This window comes from Anabas testudineus, chromosome 14, assembly GCF_900324465.2.
Source record: "Anabas testudineus chromosome 14, fAnaTes1.2, whole genome shotgun sequence".
Taxonomy (NCBI): Eukaryota; Metazoa; Chordata; class Actinopteri; order Anabantiformes; family Anabantidae; genus Anabas; species Anabas testudineus.
In genome coordinates, this window is record NC_046623.1 from 15,362,539 (window position 1) to 15,384,304 (window position 21,766).

Sequence of the window (21,766 nt, forward strand, 5' to 3'; positions counted from 1 at the left end):
ACAGTTCTTGTTAGAGTTTCTATTTAATAATGGAGCCATAGTTTGGAGAGTTGAAACACACACAAAAAAATAATTAGAATAAATGTCTGGAAGGTAAAATAAAAATAAATAAATATGTCATGATGTATACTATAATTCTAGTAGTCTAAAGCTTTTCTATGTTTTATTAAACGACATTTAATGGTGAATTAATTGGAGATTAATCGATTAATTATTTGTTATCAAACGTAAATCTACCGAGATGTGGTCACTATGGCAACGACGCATTTGTTTTGCGTCACTACCGGGAGATTTTGGGACGCCAGGAAGTGCAGAGTGTGCGCCGCTGGATGAATGAAGCTGAACGGCAAACTTCATTCATTCATTCAACTTTACGGCGAAATTTGACAGTGTTTGCGAAGCAGTACATGTTAGCTTACTCTGCCAGGTAAGTACATCTAGAACATGTACTTTTGTTAGCTAATGTTTGCTAGTTGGCTGGTTAGCGAGCGTGTTTACATTGCTACTAGTCAATGTTAGCCATCTTATGCTAAGAATATCAACACCAAGAGGCTATCAGAGTCTCTGCTACGATTAGGTGGCATGTGGCCGATGTGTTTTATTTAAATGGCCCAAACAGCACATGCTTAACCATAGTGATGCTATTGTTTGCTCTCTGTGAATGTGAGCAGACAGCAGGCACGTTACAATAAGTTAAAATGTGGTATTCTGACATCTGTGCTTTTATTCTACCTACCCCTCTCTCTTTGCAAGGTGTGAATACTTGTTACTGTAGCTGGAAATATCCGCACTTGTCTGTGCGTGTGCGTGCCCAGTTCCAGCTGCAGACGTGTGTGCGCGTCTGTGGAGAGCCGGTGTGAGTCATGTCAGTTTCAGTGATCATAAAGTGGGGAGGTCAGGAGTACTCCATCAGTTCTCTGTCTGAGGAGGATACAGTGATGGACCTGAAACAGTCCATTAAAACCCTGACAGGGGTGCTGCCAGAGAGACAGAAACTACTGGGACTCAAGGTCAAAGGTAAGGAGGAATAAGTGAACACAAGTGCATTACACCTGGGACAGCAAGTGTAAATAACACTGTATAATGTCCAAACCAGATGGAAAAAATAAAATACTTTTTATTCTTCTCATTGTCCTGTGTTACCTTTTGCATTTTTCTTAACTACAGGTAAGAACCATTTCTCCATAATCAAATGATCTTCAGATTAGTCCACCACTACATTACCCCTGGCTTGGCCTATGTTAATCCATTTTCATTCAGCTGAGATTTTAAATGTTCATGTTCATTCTTAGTCTTCTACCAATTTCACAGTCAATTTTCTACACGTTGTCTAACGTTTTAAAAATAATTTCTAGTTTGAATAAGATTTTATGACAGTTTTAGTTGAAAATAATTATTATTCTCATTTGTCTCCAGGTAAGCCTGCAGAAGATGAGGTGAAGCTGGGCGTTCTAAAGCTGAAGCCTAACACCAAGATCATGATGATGGGTACCAGAGAGGAGAGCCTGGTAGGTGGCTGTATGACAGAGAAATTAAGTGACTCCAATTATATCTGGTTGGGCATACTTTAACCAAGCATTTTTCGTTTTGTAAAGGAAGAGGTTTTATCATCTCCCCCAGAGAATGATGATGTGGTCAATGACTTTGACATTGAAGAGGAAGTCATTGAAGTGGAGAACAGGTCAGATATTTCTATATGTCTCTGGGTGTATAGAGGCAAGATAAAAAATTATGAGATAGTGTAACTGATTCTGTGTGTGTGCCCAGAGAGGAGAACCTGGCTAAAATCGCCCGCAGGGTGAAAGACTATAAGGTGGAAGAGCTGAACCCTCCCAGAGAAGGCAAGAGGCTGCTGGTATTAGATGTAGACTACACTTTGTTTGGTAAGTTACTCTGGTACAAGTTTAAGTGTCTGAACAATGACTCAATATAGAACTTAAACAGTAAACGATAGGACATTTTACTTTAATATTGTCTTTTTCTTTGTTCTTTTTCTTTGTGTATAACTGGACATTTTGACAGACTCACACACAGTTTGGACAGAACATTTTTAAAATCCCTTTCACTGTTTGTCAGGTTATCAGTTAATTCAGTCAGCTAATTTAACACTCTGCATTGATGTCTGCATACTGTGTATAGATCACAAGTCATGTGCAGAAACGGGTCAAGAGCTGATGAGACCATATCTTCATGAGTTTCTGACATCAGCCTATGAGGACTATGACATCGTCATCTGGTGTATGTTTCTTGTCTTCTCTCCTTTCCTCACCAGCTTACAGTAGTCTAAATTGGTCTGAATTGCATGCACTAGACTAGTGTGAAAATGTAGTTGAAATATTTCGGATACGGGAAAGGCAGCTCACATTAGGTCCTTACTCTTTTTGCATGTACATGTCTTGAATAATTTATGCATCGTCACCTATATTCATATGTGTTTCCCTCTTTAGCTGCTACAAGTATGAAGTGGATTGACGCCAAAATGAAAGTAGGTGCTATACAGTGTGCAAGTCCTTTTTTGGCATCTTCAAAGATGTAGCCTTTTTGCCAAAAGGTGGCAGTGTTAATCCATTTAACCTAAAGTGTTTGGGTGTGTGTGTGTGTGTGTGTGTGTTTCTTTTTGTAGGAGCTGGGAATAACAGACAATCCTAACTACAAGATTACATTTATGTTGGACAGTGCAGCCATGATCACAGTACACACCCCTAAGAGAGGAGTTGTAGAGGTTGGTACACACAGCTGATCATAGATAAACATACAGTATTATTGGCTTTTACTGCTGTGGTTACACACATTACTGACAGAAATTAATCTTTCACAGTAGAAGATAGTGTTTATTTTTAGATTCAACTGTAGGGTGTGGTATCTTTCTTTGCATTTGGCTGAAGAGTTTATACAGTACTTCAAGTGTACAAAATGTAACACCGCCTTTTTACCGTGTGTTTAGACAGAATCATGGAGTGTGTAGTGAGGATAAAACAGGAAAAATGTTAAATATCACCCTGTCCCTAAAATAACTCAATTTGTAATAACAATATGACGTTATACACAGCACCATGCTTGGCATGCATCTCTGTCATTGCTAAGTGCTGGTTCCAGCATAAGCTGAATAACAACACATGCTGTACATGTGTGCTGATATTCTAGAGGGCATTCCACAGCTGCAGGTGTGACTGTATGTGTGGTGACACTTGCTGTCATGAAGTGCTATGCTAGTGGTGAGGGATCGTTTTGAAAAAGGACCACACACATGTAGGACTAGTAGTGTATGTCTCGTTGTGGAGACTTTGGCTTATGTCTGTTGCTTTGTTCTGAAATAACACTCATTTAGTGTTTGATGGACATACACATCCCCAGGTAAAGCCTCTGGGTGTGATTTGGGGGAAGTACGGAACATTTTACAACAGGAAGAACACTATTATGTTTGATGACATTGGACGAAATTTCCTCATGAACCCACAGAACGGACTAAAGGTAGAAGGACAACGTCATTAAATCCATTTATACTTTTTTTTCTCTTTCTCATCATCAGCATTAAGCACATATTTTTTCTGAAATTTGTTCTGTGCATTTGTACGGTGTATTAGATTCGACCCTTCATGAAGGCCCATCTTAACAGGGAGAAGGACAGGGAGCTGTATAAACTGGCTCAGTACCTTAAAGAAATTGCCAAGACTGACGACTTCAGTGGACTCAACCATAAACACTGGGAGAGGTAAGCACACATATGCCAATCATCAGTGCAACTGTAGGTGCCGTTACAACTGCCATATAGTACACTGAATGGAGAACAATATGTCAACACAATAAAACACTCCACTTACAATAATATAAGTTCACCAGAATATGTCTGAAATATGTAGTGATTGTGTGTGTGTGTGTGTGTGTGTGTAGGTACCTATCTAAAAAGCAGCACCACTGAGGAGGGAGTACATCACCAACAAAGAGTCAGACTGAATTCCAGCACTTCATCATCCTGTTATTACAAGGCCTTCATTTCTAAACTTATTACAAATCCTACACTACTCGTTCAGCTACCAACACTCAGAAGCTCAGGACTGAGATGGGCTTCCTAATTTAAATACTTGCATGTTCTCTGTCTCTTCTCAACCCTGCTTTTTTTTCCCTAAACAGTTACAATGGCAGGGTACTGTGTGATCATTGTACAGTATACCTGTGTGGTTAAAAAGACACCTGCCATGAGCCAGCATGACACACAACAGTCAGATGTTAGATATGCCAGATGGATGAGATTCACAGTGTGTGAAGTTGTTATTCACTTAAAAGCAGTGAGACTGCAGTGTTTTCTGCATTGTCTGCCTGTACCAGTCTGTTACACCAAGCAAATAACAATGAAGTACAAGTTTTGTTTCATCTTGTTTAAGGTCGGCAAGTAGTGTTCACCCATGTAGGAAGCTGAGATGTAGCCTATTGTATATGCTAATCATGCTATTGGAGAGCCAATTTCATAACATCAACAATAATAATACATTTTTAGAACTATAAATTGGATAAAATATGAAATTTAGCAGGAAGAACAATACAGGCAACATCCCAGCAGCATTGTATAGCAGCATGTGGATTGGAGTACATGTTGTACGTGCATATAATGCGCACACATAAGCTCAGCTTCCCATGGGTGGATGGCTATATGTGCATATATGCCCAGAAATGCCACTTCCTCTATGTTGTTGAATACATACAGAGACATGAAGGTTCAGTTCTTCAATTTCTTTTTTTCATTCATTCGTCTATTTAGTTTTTGAGCTTTTATAGAACTGTGGTAAATAGACAGAACAAAAAGCATCTAGGTTTGTGTGTGTGTGTGTGTGTGTGTGTGTGTGTGTGTGCGGGTGGGTGTGTGTGTGTGGGCTTTTTGAAATGTATGTGTCTGCATATATATTGTGAGTGTTATGAGTTATGGGCGAAGACGGCAAAGTGTTAGTTGAAGGGTAAGTGTCACATGAAGCTTTTGAAAACATCAGGGATGTGTTTCTCAGATTTGTCCGGTTTACAGTTCTATGTTGTGTTTTCCTTATTCCTTACATCCTGATTGTAAATATGACAATAAACCTTTTTGTAGCTAATTTGTCTTCTTCATTATTTCATAAGACGTGACGAGTAATCTTAGCATGTTATCATATTCTGCAATATTAAAACATTTCAATTACCACTGTAATTTAAGGAAACGTGAGATGATATGAAAATTCATGTAAATAATTAGTCCAGTAAAGTGATGAATGTTCACCAGTTTATTATGAAGTGCTGAGCCTTTTTAGAAGCAATATAAAGACAGTTATAAATAAAAGTTTTAAATATCATGAAGGAATCATATTTTAAAAATTGTTTCATGGAGACACCAATAGTTAATTCTCAATAAATACTGTACATGTTAACATTTACATTCAGTCATTTAGCAGATGCTTTTATCCAAAGCGACAAGGCAGGCAAAAATGTAAGTCAAGGAGAAAAACATTAAAGCAAAGTGCTAAATGTTTACATTCACTCCCCAAGCACGCCACTGCTTTTTCTGATTTGCTAAAATCAAATTGCATCCATCTTTATTTTCTTCCTTCTTCTGTGTCCGGAGTCCAGTGACATGTTGTCGGTTAGCAGGTCACATGTTTCTTGTTGACTCTGAAGACAGGACAGGTTAGAATCACACGGTGAGAATCAGATCAAACATTGGTGGCAGGACTTAAGATTATTTCAATAAATCATAAATTCTCACTCTCGCACATATATAATAACAACTACCCCTAATCCGAATAGTGTACTTACATGCATTGGCTCCAGTGGCTCCATGGCCCACTGGTGTACTTATCTTGAGCTCTTACACAGAAAACATAACTCCTGGTTTTCACATTGACCTCATACTTAGTTTCATCAGTCATATGCTGCAGAAGCAAGGAGGTGAAATGTAAACGATAAAGAAATGCACTACAGTTTATGGTGGCTATGAATAGTTCTACATCATGTACAAAATAATTACCACTATGCCAGGTCCACTGTTACATGAATGTCCATTAGGGACCACCTTGACCTGGAACTGCAAACCAAAGTAGGTACAAGGCTTCTCCCAGGAGTCAGGGTAGCTCCAGCTGAACACCTTCCCATCACTGATGTGCAGGTTGGGCAGTTTTGCTGGAATTACTACATGAGGTGAGGAAGTAGAGCAGTGAGGTGAGGAACAAAGAGAAATGGAGGGAAACAAAGCAACAAAGAAAAGCTCAAGCTCTGAATGATGGCTTACCAATGTCTCTCAGGTAGAAAGCCTTTGTGTAGGCCTCCAGACGAGAGTTACTATGTATGTAAACAGTGATGGAGATGCGGTGTTGCTCCTCTTTATACGGGCAGTTGACATCCCTACAGTGAATCCCTGATCTGTCAGCATCCAGCTCACATGGTATCTCTTCCATAAAACTAGATTAAAGACAACATGGTTGTTACAATCCTAAAGTTCACAATGAATTATAATAAATACTAATTTTTATCTACAGTTGTTTAAAATTGGACAGATTTTCCTCCTCACCGTTCTGCCTTTACCAGTAGCACAGCAGCGTTGGATCTGGACTGCGTTTTAGTCCAGGTGCAGTGGAACAAGCCTTTATAGTTAGGCGCTGAACAATGGATGTGACCTGGAGGAACAGAAACACTGTGAACTCTGTATCTACCTCTTTCGTGTTTCGAGGCTAAAGGGGATGTTTCCTTTAAAAGTCAATAGACATCAAGAAATAATTGCAAGATTAATTATAGGACATGGCTGTGACGTGAAACCTGGTCTCGTATCTTGGTAAAGTTTCTTTATGCAATGACCGTCCATCATAGAGAGGAACTCTGTTATGTTTTGCTATCTCGACATTATTAATATTCTTTCTTGTACCACTGCTCTACCTCTGGTCCGCCTGTTGTCCAATTTCTCTTTACACGTGCCCCACTGTATGTTGTATAGCGTTTTCCGCCTCGGGCCACAGCCCTCTGATTCTCTTAATGTTTCTTATCTCCCTCTTCCACCACATTTCCTTATCTCAGCCATGCACTGACATTTACTCTATGCCTAGGTCCAGTAATGCAACAAATCTTTATCTCTCTATTTGTCTTTTCTTTTCTGTGTACCTTCTGTAATTTCCCTCCCGACTTGCTCGCTCCATCTGTCGTATCTTACCTTCTTCTGGGGATTTTTCTTCCAGTATGACAGTTCTGTTGTCTGGGTCTAGTTGGATCAGGATCACAGTGTGGTTGAGGTATTCTCCATGTGGACCTAGGTGACAAGTGTAGTTTCCTCCATCCATCTCTTCCACAAGAACTCGGACTTGATTTCCCTCCAGAGCTGGACTAAGCTCCATGCCTGAGACAATGATATGGGTCAGTGAAGCAAACATGTTGATGCTTCAAAATGATTTAATAACACTGAGAAAAATATTTTAGACACTGAAACCGTTTAAAGTACCATCAGTAGAGAAGCAGTGTCTATAGTGTTGTTAAAACAGTCTTATTACCATTTTTCTTCCAAAACACAGGTTGGTTTTGATAAGCTTCTCCACAGGTCAGAGAAACATACACACTGCTGCTCACGCCGTAAGGCACCCTCAGGACCAGAACTGGTTAAATCACAGACAAGAAACACAGACTGACTTCAAGTAAGATATACGATGAGGTGAGGAGTGAATCTATTCTGTAGAGAAAAGAGCAGTAACAAACCGTGATCCATTAGAGTCTCTATGCTTTCTTTGTTGCTCTCAGAGCTGGCGCAGCACAGTGCAGCATGCAAGACCATGAGGAGCAACACGTGCATCTGGAGGGAAGGCCGAAAAATACTGACCATGAGTATGAAACAGGTTCTGGATCAAAACTTGTGTAATTCATTTATAACCGATTTAAACAGAGAAATTTAGCTTGAACATTGCCTGCTTTAATGATTTTTAATTTCCCACAACACTGAAGGTCTTCAGTACTTTATAAATTCATCTTAGCTAAAAAGTTTTTAATGAGCAGGTTCCTAAATTTGATCTGTCATCCAGCTAAAATCATTTTTCTTTTATGGGTTCTAAAAAGGTTCTCTTAAAAAGAGTCCGAGGACAGTTTCAGGACATTCAATATATTAGAATAAATGTAGAAATTAAAAACAAAAGAAAACATAGAGAAATAACATAAAATGAATATGAGCATACTGTAGTGTAATTTACCTTGACAAGTCGACTTGATCCAAAATGTTCAGGACTGATGAAACGTGATCTCAAGTGAGCCAGAGAGGTGCTGTCACCGTGCTGATTGTGTGTCCAGTTTGTCTGCTTGTTGTCAGCGTGCTGTGGCTGTATTTAAGTAGAAGCAGAAGGTAAAAACCCTAACATAAAGAGGAAGTACCTCATGCATCTGTGTGTATGTGTGTGTGTGTGTGTGAAAGCAAAAATGAATACAGTGTGTGTGTACTATTACCTGAGTACGAGGGCAGATGATGTCACTGTGATCTAGTCCATCACACGCCAAAAGACCATTTCAATGATAAAGCAGACACATTATTTCTTCATCCATCAACGTGTTCCACCTGACTCTTAATCATTTGTTCTGGTTGGTTTATTCAGTCATTAAATTGTGAAATACAATTGTGGGATTTTGCAGCCACAGTGCGAGGGGAAGTTAGGATACGACAGAAGCGACAGAAACCTCTGGGAAAGGGAACTGGAAAACTGTCGGCACATGGTGTCACAGTGTCACTGAAATCAGGTACATTGGAAAAATGATCATGAGAGTTCTCAGGAACAAGAACAAGAAAGCAAAAATTCAGATGATGACCTCTCCAATCAAATGAAAAGTAGGATGACATAAAAGACAACTTTCAGAAAAATGAAATGGATCTAGAAAAATGTCCCAGGGATGATAAACAGGGTGGGAAGAGGTGTTGGCAGGGTGGCCAGGGGCAGAGGGGTGAATGGCTCCTTGTAAGCGAGTGGTCCTGTGCATGTTTTAACACCATAAAGCTTAGATAGTATTTGATTTATGTAATTTAAATATGTAATCAGATAGATTTACGTTGGTTAGTGAAGAGGATCTCAGGGGTCAAACCCAGTTTTGTGAACACAATGTAGAATGATGCGTAAGCACATTTGGGAAGTTAGCTGTGGAGTGTTAAAATTTTATGAGTGGTGTTAATGGTTTATTAACTATGCCAGTAAACCATTTCCTGTAAGTTAAAATCTAATTGAATTATAGTCACAGAGGTTTGTTTAGTTTCAACATTGTTAAGTGCTTATTAAAAATGTTGCTGGATGACTACGGTGGTGGTTTTGCATTCCTTTCGATCAAATCGTATCTGCACCAGTGTTTTGCTGCACCTGCCTTTCCACCATTCGCTTTCACTGGTCTCATATTCTGAGGTATTTCTTGAAAAAGAACTGTTTCACATTACAGAGCAATTATGTCCACTTCCCCTCTGTCGGTCAGTTATATCTAACATGACCTTTCATGTTCCATCGAAGTGGGTCAATAATTCTTCTTCTTCTTCTCCATTAATATGCAAACTTATTTTATCTTACAAACGTTTTCATGAGACGGGCACGTTGCAGTTCCTTCCTCATTCTATCACGGTGGAATTGTTTATCTTCAACCTGGGAACACCAGCTGGCAGCACGTCTTTCAAACACAATGCTTATAGTGACTTCTTCTCTCTGGAAGGTCTATTTGCATCATAATGTTTTTTCCATGTTGTATCTGGCTGGGCAAAGTACATTTTGAAGCATGTTGTAATAGGGAAAGAAGGAAATCAAAGCTGTTCTTGTTTATAGTGTTACTGCTGTGAGATTAAGTTTTGCATCATGTACAATGAGAGGAGGTATTTGAGTTGTGTAAGCACCTGATGAGTCACTTTTAAGATGCAAACACATTTCAACAGCTGGATTTGGTGTCTTGGTCTTATTTTGTTTCTGTTTAAATTGTAATAATGATGTGTGTTAGTGTAACAGATTACAATGTGAATTTTTAATCACATTACAGTTTTTGAATTCCAGTTAACACTTAATTACTTTAACAATTTGGGGGTCGACTTGTTCACTGTCTTATGGGGTGTTTGATGTCAGTTTAGTTCTTGTTCAGTGGACAGATTTGTCCAGGATAAGGTGAGGTGCCAGTGAGTTTAATTACAGCTTTGTTTTATTCTAATTTGGCATGTTCTTGGCTGATACTTTCATTTTTTTAGAGCTGGGGTTTGAGTGTGTTACCAATTTCTGAGGTCTGTACTTCGACAAAGTGCCGTGCAGTCACTAAATTAAGCCAAGTGCTGGATGGACAGTAAATCTCTGACCTACCTTCTTATTAAATTACATTATTTGTATTACAGGTATTGCATTAATAAGTAATGTAATTGATTTTCGATCATCTGCCCAGAAATATTTTCCTGGCTCCAACTTCTTTTTCATTGAAGAGTTAAAGCTCTACGCTGCCTTCTGTGATCCATGCTCCCCCCAACATCTGTAATGCTCATTAGATATTAGGTGATAAATAAGAAGCTGGGAAATGTATTAATCAAACAGAAATCATTGACATTTTGAGACTGGTTAGAAAGGTGTGCTTCATTCAAAAACATGTGGTAACAGTGTGTAAGAGCTAGTCTGACTCCAAAGGTGAAGAAATAAATCAGCCTATCAGCACCTTTAAAAGCAGTCATGTGTCACAACTAGGTGCTTCCTGGATTGTGACTTCTTGGAGTTTCCGCTGATTATCTGGTAAGGACAGGACTTCAGGAAGTAGATCCAGCCCAAAACTTCCCATAAAACCACAACTTGCTATTTTAATATTTTGTTTGAACTAAACAAACAATGTATACTTGTTGGCTTTTTTGGATGGAATTGTCTCATCATTTAGCCACAGTATCGAAGATAATAACCACATGAGTAATAATATGAAACTATTAAAGCACAATTCCCAAAGTTACAGTGATATACTTTGAATTGTTTTGTAATGCAAGATAATACTTTAATAATATAACTTTTGAAAGGGAAACAGTGAAAGTGTCCTAAAGTGGGACTAATAATGTTTCAATGTCTTTTTTTTTTTAGATCATTTAGATCTATTTCAAAATACGAAAATATTCAAAACAAAGAAGCAGAGAGATCGAATAAGAACAATGATCAATTTTAATTAAAAACATTATTATATATAATATATATAATTATATATTTTTAATCAAAATATGCAACTGTGTTTCTGATCCATTCTTTTGCCACATGAATTAAGTGTGATTGTGTCTTGACCGTGTATGAACATTCACCCTCGCACACACACACACACACACACACACCGGCTGTCTACTTTGTGTTTACTACACGATTACTCGGATTGTTCTGCGAAGCTGAATGAAATAAAGTATCTAATCCAGCAGAAGCTTGTCAAGATGTCCACTCATGCCCCCTGACTGCAGCATCTTGTCGAGAGGGAGGACACATCTGTTAGCTAACGAGAAATACCAATACAACACCTTTCTTTACAGCTGTCAGCATGTTGACTTATTCCCCAGGTGATAAAATGTTCTTCAATTGTTTCATGTATAATTAAGAGTAGTTGCCTGAATAAATGCCCCCATTGTTAAACTCTGAATTGTCTGAATATAAAATGTCTGTAATTAAAATGCATGTATAACCCTGTAGTCTCATAAACAGAATCTGCTTTGCCAGAGAGCAGAACTTGAATGAAAACTGAAGCACAGTAACAATTTAACATCAGTGTTACTAAGAAAACCCTTTTAAACCATCTGACAAAGTTTTTGTTGTTTGGTTTCCATAGGAACAGTTAAAAAGACTTCAAAAAAGGTCAAAATTTCAACGTGTAAAACCAAAAGGAAGAGTCTTTTCTCATTTCAAGAGTCCTTTTGCTCCAGCGGACAGCCATCCTCTGCCCAAACTAAGCCCTTCTCAGCAAAAACAAGTGACAGAGCAGAGCAGAATAGAGTAGAATAAAGTAGAGTAGAGTAGAATAGAGTTGAAAAAAGAAGAGCAGAGTGCAAACCAAAAGAAAAAACTTGCAATCTTTCTTTATCCTCCCTTGTTATTCTCCAGCCCATTGGTATACTAGCCTCAGGGCTGCCAGGCTGGGGAAAGTCAATTTTCCACCGGTGTGGGCTCCTGCAGTGCAGCCACTCCTTCCACTGCCAAAGGCCCAGAGGCTTCTGGTGTGTGTCCTGCTGTTGTTACCGGCTCTGGTGGTGGTGGCTGGCTAAGGATGACCTGCACTACATAGTCCCTGGAGATGTTGAGTTGGTCCAAGCGCAGCCTGTCTGTCAGTGGCCGACCTGAGAAAAACCAGCGTTGCGTTGCGGCAGATACACCCTCCTGACTTTGTAGACGACGCTTCATCATGCCCACTGTGTCGGTGGAGCGAACCACCAGCTGGAGGTCGCGACCCGTGGAGAGCCGTAGCCGCAGCTGGCACTCTCCTCCTGAGCTGGGGTCACTAGCGCTGCCTGTGGATGGGTCTGCTGCCCCGGAGTCTGGGTCTGAACCGTCAGGCTCATCAGAGCGCTCTTCAATCATGTTGACGGGAGGAGAGAGGCAGTAGACTGGCAGCTGGTATCGATTCCCCAGTTCATCATAACATTCAGTCAGAGCTCCTAAAGAACGACAAAAGTGTCAGCACTAGTTTAAATAAAGTTCAAGGGTTGTTTTATCCTTCATATCAGTTGTACTATTACTTGCTGTAATGATGTATTGTATTTATCATAATTAAAAGAATATAATCTTTATTCGTTGTTTTCATTTATATCCATCTTTTTTTATAACCATCATTTGCAGCAGGTGACAAGTTACATTAATGTGCATATCAATATAAACATAATTGTGTACATGCACCACAGGTTTAATTGGGAAATTCCAATATTAGTCAATTAACAATTATAGTGAAGTTCAGGGTAATCTTTCCACTTACAAAGAAACGGTCTTGGTAAGTTATGTTCTTGGTAAATAAAAATCACGTAATGAGCATTGCTTGGTTATGTTTATGCTGTATTTAAAAGTAAGTATTATTTTATAAAGTTTCATTATTTCATTCATAAACTGAAAGTCAAATACATCCTTTTTTCCCTAACAAATCCAAACAATAAACAATTTCACTGTGGTATGATGAAATAGGGAAGTGAGACAGAAATAGGAATAGAAAAGGTGGGTATCGGTAGGGAGAAACATTAAATGTCATTAAGTCACTAATGTCCAACTGTGATTCAGACACAGAGTAAAGTGTTGGTGGAAAGAGAGGGAAATGAGCTCTAGCCAAGAGGTCAAATTATTAAGTGTAATGAAACTTCGCGGGGGGGACCCCAGGGGTCCTTCAGGGGATTTCACAAAGGACCCCCAGCACAATAGTTTCTCACTACCACAGACAGCACCAAATAATTTTATTGTAATAAACTACTTGCCTGAATAATATAAGTTTATAAGTAAAATCTATCGTTCATCCCCAAAGTTTTATATTAATAAATGTTAAAACTTGGTCGTGAAGGTAGTGTAGCCATTGAGATATTTTTAAAATTAGAACAAAGTAATTTTAGAACAGGGGGAGAAAGTCCTGCTCTCCGCTGTCACTATTTGGAAAGGTGCATAAAAGGTTACCACACCGCTTGTGTTATTTTTCTGCCCAGGCTATGATGTGTTTTGTGGTAAATTCAGACTGAGATGAGCGAGAAAAAGAGCACTGGAGGTTGCTTGAAATGACAGCTGCTCTGGTCAAGGTGAGAACATTAAGGCCACACTGCGCTTCAGGGTATGATAAACCACAGTGAATGTGAGCACGACAGAGTCAGAAGCTGAGAAAGTGCTTCACTTGATCTGTTTGTACAACTCATATATTTAGTACTGCGGTAACATGTGTACAGCACCTTTTTACAACAGCGTACACCAAAATCTACCTCAAAGGTTAGTGATTATTTTAAGCCCCACAGCAAAAAAACTGTACTCCCATAAAGGTAAGCAGTTGGTTAGCATGTTTCTGTAAAGCATCCAGATTATGATATGGAAAGTAATTGAAATATCAGCATGTGGAATAAAAACTGATGATTGGGATCCAACCCCTGTCTGATGCAAATGAGCTTTCAGCACATCTGTGAATCTGCCTTGAGACCACTTTAATTAGAAATATATTCATTTTTTCATGTACCAGTGAGAAACTAAGTAGAGACAGTTGAATATGTAGAAACTGTAATAGCTAACGTCACACAAGGTAAATACAAATGCAAAATAAATGGTAACCATGCTTCATTGAAATGTGGATAAGAATCTCTTTGTCTGTATTTCTCACTTGTTCTTTTGTTTTCTTCTTAACTCCACTTTTGCATTTATCCCTTCACTGCAGGACTGTAATGGATTCCAGGTGGTTTTAATGCCTTTGCTTATTGGATTTCATTAAAAAACAAGTGGTGAGATTGGAAAACATCCCTGCAAGGAGGAATCTGCCTTACAACAAATTGAAGAGAATGTATTTTATGATCAAAGCAAGAAAACATGTGGCTATATGAAAAATGCCCCAAAACTTGATTGTGAATCAACTTGTTGATGCATACACTAATGTAAATCTATGGCATTTACATTTGTAGCAGGTGGGATAGATGCCAATATGTCGTATGTTAACTAAAAGATAAAGTTTCCCGTCTCTTGCATCACAGAGATACTTTTAATGACCACAAACAACAACGGCAACAACATTAAAGCCATCTGGTGTTTTAATGTTGTGTTGGACAGGGGTCAGCATGGGAAATATTTATTTCTGGCAGTGATCAACAGTTGCTCAAACACACAGTACATCCCAGTTTGCTACTGCAGACCAGTCAGCAAGCCCACGGTCAGGTGGTGTTAGTGAACCCCTTTATATTATGAATTAATAAAATATAATTTAAGTAAAGGTTATAGACAAATAGATAACCTATAGAAAACCTAATGAGACTCCCCTCCGCCTCAGCTTCACTTTGTGTTTAGTCCCAATTAAAGCAAAGTGAAAGTTCTCTAAAGCAAAATAGCAGTGAGATGATGCTTATGAGTCAACCTCTCTCCTCCTCCCACCCCTTTCTCTGCCTGCTCGTCACATTCCACCCAGAGCCTTCACCTACATCCTCATTGTGTTTGCCATCTCAGCAAATGCAGGAAGTGAGAGCTTGCAAGCATCTGACAGAAATAGTCGACCAAAACTACATTCATGTTTTGACTGTGAAAGCTGTGAACTCTCAACCCTGACTTTGTCCTGACTGGTTACAAACGCAACGCTTGCTGAATAACTTTACAAGGGGGTATCTCTGCACTGCTGCTATGCTGTGAGACTGGGTCTCAGAAGCCTTTGACATGTTAAACATTACATGTAGTTGAAATCAGCTTGTTAGCATTGTGTTGTGGCATGATGATGTTAGCGTTTAGCTGTGCAGATTCACACAGCTGCTAGCAGTCTTGTGCCGCAGACCTTGATTGGTGTGACTTTCTAGATAAGACCTGACCACTAGATTTACTCTGTTTTCTTCCTCCAATGTACTGTACAGAGGTGACAGGCAACCATACACAGCAGAATATGTCTTTACACATGCTTAACACATATTGAAGTCAACCCTAATCAGCCTACTTACAATGTATAAACCGTTAATATTTCAATGTGGGATTCCTGTAGGTTTCAATGGGTCAAATTTAAAACTTGCGAAGACCACTTTGAATGTAATTTGGATGATTATACAAGGCTGAGTGTGAATAATGACAAGTTTTGAGTGGCAGTTCACAACCTGCAGCTACAACCCAAGATGACATTGAACCTAATTCATCTTAAAAGAAAGGCCTGTGTTGAAGATGTTCAGTATACAGTAGGCCACATATAGCAGCAGCAGCAGAAGATAGGAAATGCATTTGCACATTCAGTATACCATTACATCACTTTTTCAGACTTTTTAAGGACCTGCAGAAACCCTGTAAATAATACTCGAGACTGGATGAATGTGCTGAAAAAAACAACAACAAATTTGCACAGCAGGCCACTAATTAAAGCAAGTCCAGCGAGAACAATCAATCAAAACTGGAATGGTTAAAGTTAAATGAGGGCAACACTTTACTCTAAGTCTAGTGTTAAATGCCAAAGAGCAATAAACATACATGGGTGAGTGGTGAAAATGTTGAAGTGATTTAGCCACTCTTTGTGTCAGATGAGTGCACTGGTGACATCAGGTCTGGAGAATCTACAGCTGCAGCACAGTGGGATGTGATCTGACCTGGCCAAACTACTAAGAGGAATGTAACAGGACAATGGATCATGTTTACAGGCACGGACAACTTATTTGTTAAACGTTACTCTCTTAGAAATAAAATGCCGCTGATAAACAGGACATAATATAATCCCACAGTGCAGTACGGGATGACAACTGTAGCATCGAGTTATTTCAGCCTGTTAGATGAAATGACTTGTCTGTGTGTGTCAGCTAATGACATTTACTTTCACGTCTGCAGAGACAGGATATCGGTGAGGAATAAAGAAATGGGACCTTTAAAGCAGCTGATAATAACTGCACAGAGTTTTAGGACTTCTTGAAATGGACCAATGTCAAGTTTATTGATTTGTTCTATTTGAATGCTCTTGAGTGCATTTTTGTAGATGATTGTTAGTCTACTTATGTGAGCGATTACTTCATTAAATCCTACTTTCAGAACTTTAAGAACATATCCCTTTTCATTTATTATTTATTGATTCCTTCTCCAGCATATACCTCCTAATGGCTAGTTTAAAACTTCAAAATGAGATCACTTTCATTCACATAATGGTTCTTTAACTCCTTAACTGCAGGCGGAGGACTGTAGATGCTTGTAATTAAGTCCATGTTCACTAAAAACATGATTACTGTTTAAGATGGTAAAGGACAGCGCAGAAACCACTCCCTCAAACACAAATGAACAGTAATGTGTAGGCAAAGTTTACTTCCTGTTTATGAAACTACAGAGGATGTATAAGACATTTCCTGGGGAAGGTTTAGTGCACATTTTATCTTCTTATCTCTAGCATGTTATTATAGCCTAAAAAAATCTGAGAATGTATATTTATTGTACTTGATGTAGTTTCATTAAACCAGAATAAATTTGAGGCTACACCTGTTTGGATGCATGAAACTGTGTGTGCAGTTGCACAGTTTGCATCTGTTGCATACTACACAACATAGATAGACTACACAATGCATACTATATATCTGTAAATATAGATTATTTTTACAGTTACTACATAAATAGAATCCACAAAACCATTTCCCCCTAAGAAGAAATAATACAATACATGCATCAAAACATGCTCATCAAACCACAGCATTTGAATGTCAATGCAAAAGTGAACTTTGCTAATGTGCAATTTGTTTTTTGTTTTGCTTTCTGACTTGTTGTTGAAGCCGTTTTGCCACCATCCACAATGTTTTGATTTCCAGCAGTAAGGTCTTTTGTATGCACGAATGCATTTTTGCATGTGCATGTATTCAGTCATTTCATTGCTATATATTAAAATACATTCTTGCTTAATCCTCTATTTTACACATAAAGATATATATCTGCAAATATATAAGGATATTAGAAGTTTATTTATATGTAAACTAACATAAGCTACAACTATTGCCTTTACTACAGCTTATTTTAGTCCAGAGTTAAACAAGTCCTACATAACCCAACCAGGTGGTGTTTCATGGTGAGTAACGCAATCACTATGAGGTGCAAATGTGTGTTACCATGCGGTAGTGTGATGCTAGCCCCGTCGAGGATGGCCTGAGCCAGCAGGTGATCATTGCCCTCAAAGGCGCTGGCCGCAGCCCGCAGCGCATCCCAGATCTCCTTCCGGCCCTCAAATGCTGGCGCCGTATCCCAGAACTCATCTCTCTTGCTGCGCAGCTGGCCTTCAGTCATCGGATAGTCACTTTTCCATTTAGGCCTCTCTCTCTTCAGGGGCTGGTTACGCCCTAAAGCCACTGGGAGGGAGGACGAGAGAGAGGAAGACAGGAGGTTTGGAGAGTAGATGAAGAAGGGGAAGACAGAAAAACAAGCAGAGATTAAGGGTAAATGGAAGGAGATGAGGAAAGAAATAAGAGTAAAGGAACAAGAGTTAGGATTTATCTTAAACAAAGCATCAAGCTGGCTCAGACATAAGCATATGCCATCCCATAATACATAGAACACATACACACAGAGGAGAAATGAAGCTAGAAGTGTTGTGTTACTAAATCAAGTTAAAAGGTTAGGGTTCTAGCATCTAGCAGTGCTCCATCTGTAGCAGAATGGCTGATGAACAACACCATCTGGATCACCACCGAAGGGGACAACAGGTACAGAACGGTGTGTGCATGTGTTGTAAGTGTGTGTATGTGTGTGTGTGCAACAAAGAGACGGAGGAGAGGAGAAGAGAATGACGGATCAAGGTGTTGAGTTACACCTGCTGCTGGTGCACATGTACTCTGATGATCACATGTACCCACCTCCAAATTGACTGTTTATAGTAAATAAGAGCTTTCTTGTTATTTGGTTGTGTATAATGCTCTTATTTACCTCTATATGAGGGTCCCGCACATTTAAAAAGAGTACTGCAGTCATCTCTACCTCAGTTCTCCTCTCTATTGTCATCCTGCATTAGCTTATTTTCCAAAGCTTAATTATTTAGTCTTCATACTGTATAATGTACAATTTACTCTACCCTACTTGGCTGTCTTTCAATAATTCCCAGAACTCATTAAGAATAAATGTGGGTCAGCGTGTGTAACAATTTTCTCGATACAGAAATCATTACGCTTGAACTAGATAGATTCATCTACAACACCTGCTTTGTTGAACACAGATATATTTATAATTGTTCAGGTCTGGCTCGTCTCTGTGATCATCATGCAGGGTGTCAGGTGCCAGCTGCTTGCTTTGCATCTGTTTTAACACTACATAGCCTCTTGCTGCACACTTCACAGATAAAGGCATCGCTTAGACCTGTTTATGGAGTAGCAGAACGCGCCCCTGAGACCAGACAAAGCAGGAAACTGGACTACAGAGGTGTCTGTAGCACAATGAAAATCTCTACAACAAGGGGTCCTGCAGTTAAGGTCATTTCACTGCCATCTGAGGATGTTAAAGCATGATCATGATGTTTAAGCATGATCATAGGTTTCCAGTGTCCTTGTAAACTCTATAATGAAGTCCCTGCACCAGTCAAGACAAGCACCAGATTTAATGCAACACTTCATGATTGCTTCCACTAGTTATCAGCTAAAAATATGTGATACAGCCTAAAATAAACTCCTTACTGATCAATAAATGCATTAAACCTGTCTTCTGTCACGCTTCCACTCTGTTCTAGTTACTGCTATTCACAAAACTTAACCACAGTTTAAGGAAGTGCATTTAAACTTCACTTCCTTCATCATGAAGCTGCAGCACTCTTTTCACTTTTGACACCTCCTCTCCTCTCTCTGTTACACTTTAAAAGAACTGAACATGCTCCCACATCTCGCCCCAGCAAAACACTCAATAAAAAAACAAAAAAAAACAAACAACCAAAGCCCATAAACAGACGTGCAGCATGTTGGAAGTTAACAATAACTTTGCAGGAGCCTGTGAGTCCGGACAGAGATAATTGAAATCAGACCGTCTCTCTCCTGTGCGTCCCCCTGCATGCCGCTGCCGTCTGTGACCCATATTTGTTATGCAGAAAGGCTAGCAAGCTAACAGGGCTACGTTGTAGCCGGCTAGCTCAGTGAACACCAAAGAACAAAGGGAGGCAGCGTCGCACACTAAATATTTCTCAGTTTACAAAGTAGCGAGCAGACGAGGCGACATTTATCGCTTCAAGGCCGCTGTGCAGGGCGAGAGAGCCGGCAGCACCGCCGCGTCTGTCTCCGGCTGTGTCTGGCTCGGGTATGAGGGAAGGGAACAAGACCTCCAGCCAGGACAGCATGCAGAAAGCCTGGAGGAAGCACCCCCCAAAAAGCCGAGCTTGCAGGCGGTCAAAGGCGCCGACGAGCCTCGCAACTTACCTCCAGTGCCGTCCGAGTTCTCGTTTAAGCTGCCGGAGGAGTCGTGGTGGCTCCCCACACAGCCACCCATGGATGTTTCGGCGGAGCAGCCCGTGCTAGGTAGCTCACCCCCCGGCCCACAGCTAGAGCTACATCCAAAGCCCCCCCTCCTCCTCTCTCTCGTTTCTCTCTCCCCCTTCCCTTATGTCCTTCCTTCCTTCCCTTCCTCCCTCCCTCCCCTCCTTTCCTCTCTCCTCGTTTCCTGTCGTCCTCCCTTTCCTCTGTCCTTCCGTCCTCCCCTCTTCCTCTCAGCATTGGCGGAGAGCAACAGCAGCAGCATCAGGCATCATCTTCATCTTTGAGGAAGGTGGAGGAAAGAAGGACGGAGAGGCTCCCATCGTTCCAAGGTGACCGAGAGAGGAGTGAAGGATAGGAAAGGAGAGGAGAGGCGGAGAAATGAGGAACCGAGAACAAAGGAGAAGTGCACTTAGTTAAGAAAGGATGCCATCTTCTGTGGGGCAGGAAACTGCTGTTGTAGACTTTACACTCTGTTGATGATTACTTATTCCCACTCAGAGAAGCTGCTGAATTTACTTATTCCTGCATTATTGCATATCCAGGCTGTCAGTGATTGACATATGTCTATTAAGTTCTATGTAAATTTGGTTTTATACCTCAGAATTTACAACAAAGTGAAACCTAATTATAATTCTTATCTATTCTGTTGCACTGTCATGCTTTACGAGGCATTTCCACCACTAGACTATCAGTGGTTTGTTGGCTTCAACAGATAAAAATCAGATTTTCTGAACACATGGTAAATTGTAGTTATTATGCTATTTATTCTTTTCTCATCTACTTTGTTCTGTTGTGCTTTAAATTTTTATTAGACTTTTAGATCTTAATACAATTTGAACACACCTCACTCTATTATTTTCTATATTGCACATTTTAATCCATCTTATGGCAAGAACCACTAAAAAAAGGAAAGAGACACCACAGCCCCTAATTAATTCAAGAGATGGAGCCTGTTTCATTTCAAATTTCAAGACCTTTGACCTTGTGCACCATCCATCGCCCCATCCTCATTAAGCACCAGTAAACTCCTTCTCACAACAGAACCCACATCGATATTTAAGTAGCAGACTTATCTCACCATCAGCTGTTTGGAGGTGACTGTGTGAACCAGGCTTATTTAATTACCTATGTAATTAGGAATTACCAAAAAGAAAACACAACTAAGAAGATAATAATTACTCGGGCCAAGAAGCCCAAGGAGTGGAAGTTAGATGAGTGAAAATCAGTTCCAGCTGCTGTGTATGTGTGAAGCGCAGGTGAACAGATGGGATCTGCATGTGCGGTTCCCACTGTGAAGCTCTGAGGAGGAGGTGTGATGGTGTGGTGGTTCTTTGCTGGTAACACTGTTGGTGATTCATTCAGAATTCAAGGCCCACATCACCAACATGGGGCATTTGACCAAGTGATGGAGTGCTACAGCAAATGACCCACCACCTAAACCCAACTGTGTTATTCTACTTTGTTCAGTATTAATCTTCAATGTGGGAACTAAAATGCACAAATATAAACCCCTGTGTCTAAAATCTGGACTGGTACTGTATATTCTGTCCGTCCTTTAGTCTGTTCTCTGCAGCTGCATGCCTGTCTGGTCACTATCTTTAGGACTGTCCTGAAGAAACTTGAGAGTAATTTGACACACTCACACATGCATACACTCACAGTCGCTTGCGTCCATTTACACACACAATAGCAATGGGATAGCAAGGATAATTTTACAACCAAGCTGTC

General features: G+C 39.9%; 3 protein-coding genes across 3 annotated transcripts; 1 reads left to right on the forward strand and 2 right to left on the reverse strand.

Moving 5' to 3' along the window:
• The first annotated feature begins 290 nt into the window (after window positions 1–290).
• Window positions 291–4,829, forward strand: ublcp1 (ubiquitin-like domain containing CTD phosphatase 1). The gene is made up of 11 exons (XM_026371244.1): window positions 291–427; window positions 754–1,017; window positions 1,417–1,508; window positions 1,596–1,681; window positions 1,768–1,883; window positions 2,140–2,238; window positions 2,448–2,485; window positions 2,624–2,722; window positions 3,355–3,471; window positions 3,585–3,712; window positions 3,892–4,829. Exons 2-11 carry the CDS (start codon window positions 864–866, stop codon window positions 3,917–3,919), a joined length of 957 nt encoding a protein of 318 aa, XP_026227029.1. The 5' UTR covers window positions 291–427; window positions 754–863; the 3' UTR covers window positions 3,920–4,829.
• Window positions 4,830–5,441: 612 nt separating this feature from the next.
• il12bb (interleukin 12B, b) lies at window positions 5,442–8,273 on the reverse strand. The gene is made up of 9 exons (XM_026372295.1): window positions 8,184–8,273; window positions 7,699–7,792; window positions 7,497–7,598; window positions 7,163–7,345; window positions 6,530–6,635; window positions 6,251–6,420; window positions 5,990–6,150; window positions 5,779–5,894; window positions 5,442–5,634 (listed from the first exon to the last, which is right to left on the reverse strand). Exons 2-9 carry the CDS (start codon window positions 7,790–7,792, stop codon window positions 5,607–5,609), a joined length of 960 nt encoding a protein of 319 aa, XP_026228080.1. The 5' UTR covers window positions 8,184–8,273; the 3' UTR covers window positions 5,442–5,606.
• Window positions 8,274–11,136: 2,863 nt separating this feature from the next.
• Window positions 11,137–20,197, reverse strand: ubtd2 (ubiquitin domain containing 2). The gene is made up of 3 exons (XM_026372721.1): window positions 19,982–20,197; window positions 17,702–17,938; window positions 11,137–12,595 (listed from the first exon to the last, which is right to left on the reverse strand). Exons 1-3 carry the CDS (start codon window positions 20,049–20,051, stop codon window positions 12,087–12,089), a joined length of 816 nt encoding a protein of 271 aa, XP_026228506.1. The 5' UTR covers window positions 20,052–20,197; the 3' UTR covers window positions 11,137–12,086.
• Window positions 20,198–21,766: the final 1,569 nt, after the last annotated feature.

Excerpts from the sequence above, each read along its gene's own strand:
- ublcp1 (XM_026371244.1), top strand. The coding sequence starts at position 864 with ATGTCAGTTTCAGTGATCATAAAGTGGGGAGGTCAGGAGTACTCCATC. Across the intron at positions 1,509-1,595 it reads GTACCAGAGAGGAGAGCCTG|GAAGAGGTTTTATCATCTCC; the intron begins GTAGGTGGCTGT and ends CGTTTTGTAAAG. Across the intron at positions 2,723-3,354 it reads CTAAGAGAGGAGTTGTAGAG|GTAAAGCCTCTGGGTGTGAT; the intron begins GTTGGTACACAC and ends ACACATCCCCAG.
- il12bb (XM_026372295.1), bottom strand. The coding sequence starts at position 7,792 with ATGCACGTGTTGCTCCTCATGGTCTTGCATGCTGCACTGTGCTGCGCC. Across the intron at positions 7,599-7,698 it reads AGAGACTCTAATGGATCACG|TTCTGGTCCTGAGGGTGCCT; the intron begins GTTTGTTACTGC and ends TGATTTAACCAG. Across the intron at positions 6,421-6,529 it reads CTACTGGTAAAGGCAGAACG|TTTTATGGAAGAGATACCAT; the intron begins GTGAGGAGGAAA and ends TCTTTAATCTAG.
- ubtd2 (XM_026372721.1), bottom strand. The coding sequence starts at position 20,051 with ATGGGTGGCTGTGTGGGGAGCCACCACGACTCCTCCGGCAGCTTAAAC. Across the intron at positions 17,939-19,981 it reads GAACTCGGACGGCACTGGAG|TGGCTTTAGGGCGTAACCAG; the intron begins GTAAGTTGCGAG and ends CCTCCCTCCCAG. Across the intron at positions 12,596-17,701 it reads TAGCATCACACTACCGCATG|GAGCTCTGACTGAATGTTAT; the intron begins GTAACACACATT and ends GTCGTTCTTTAG.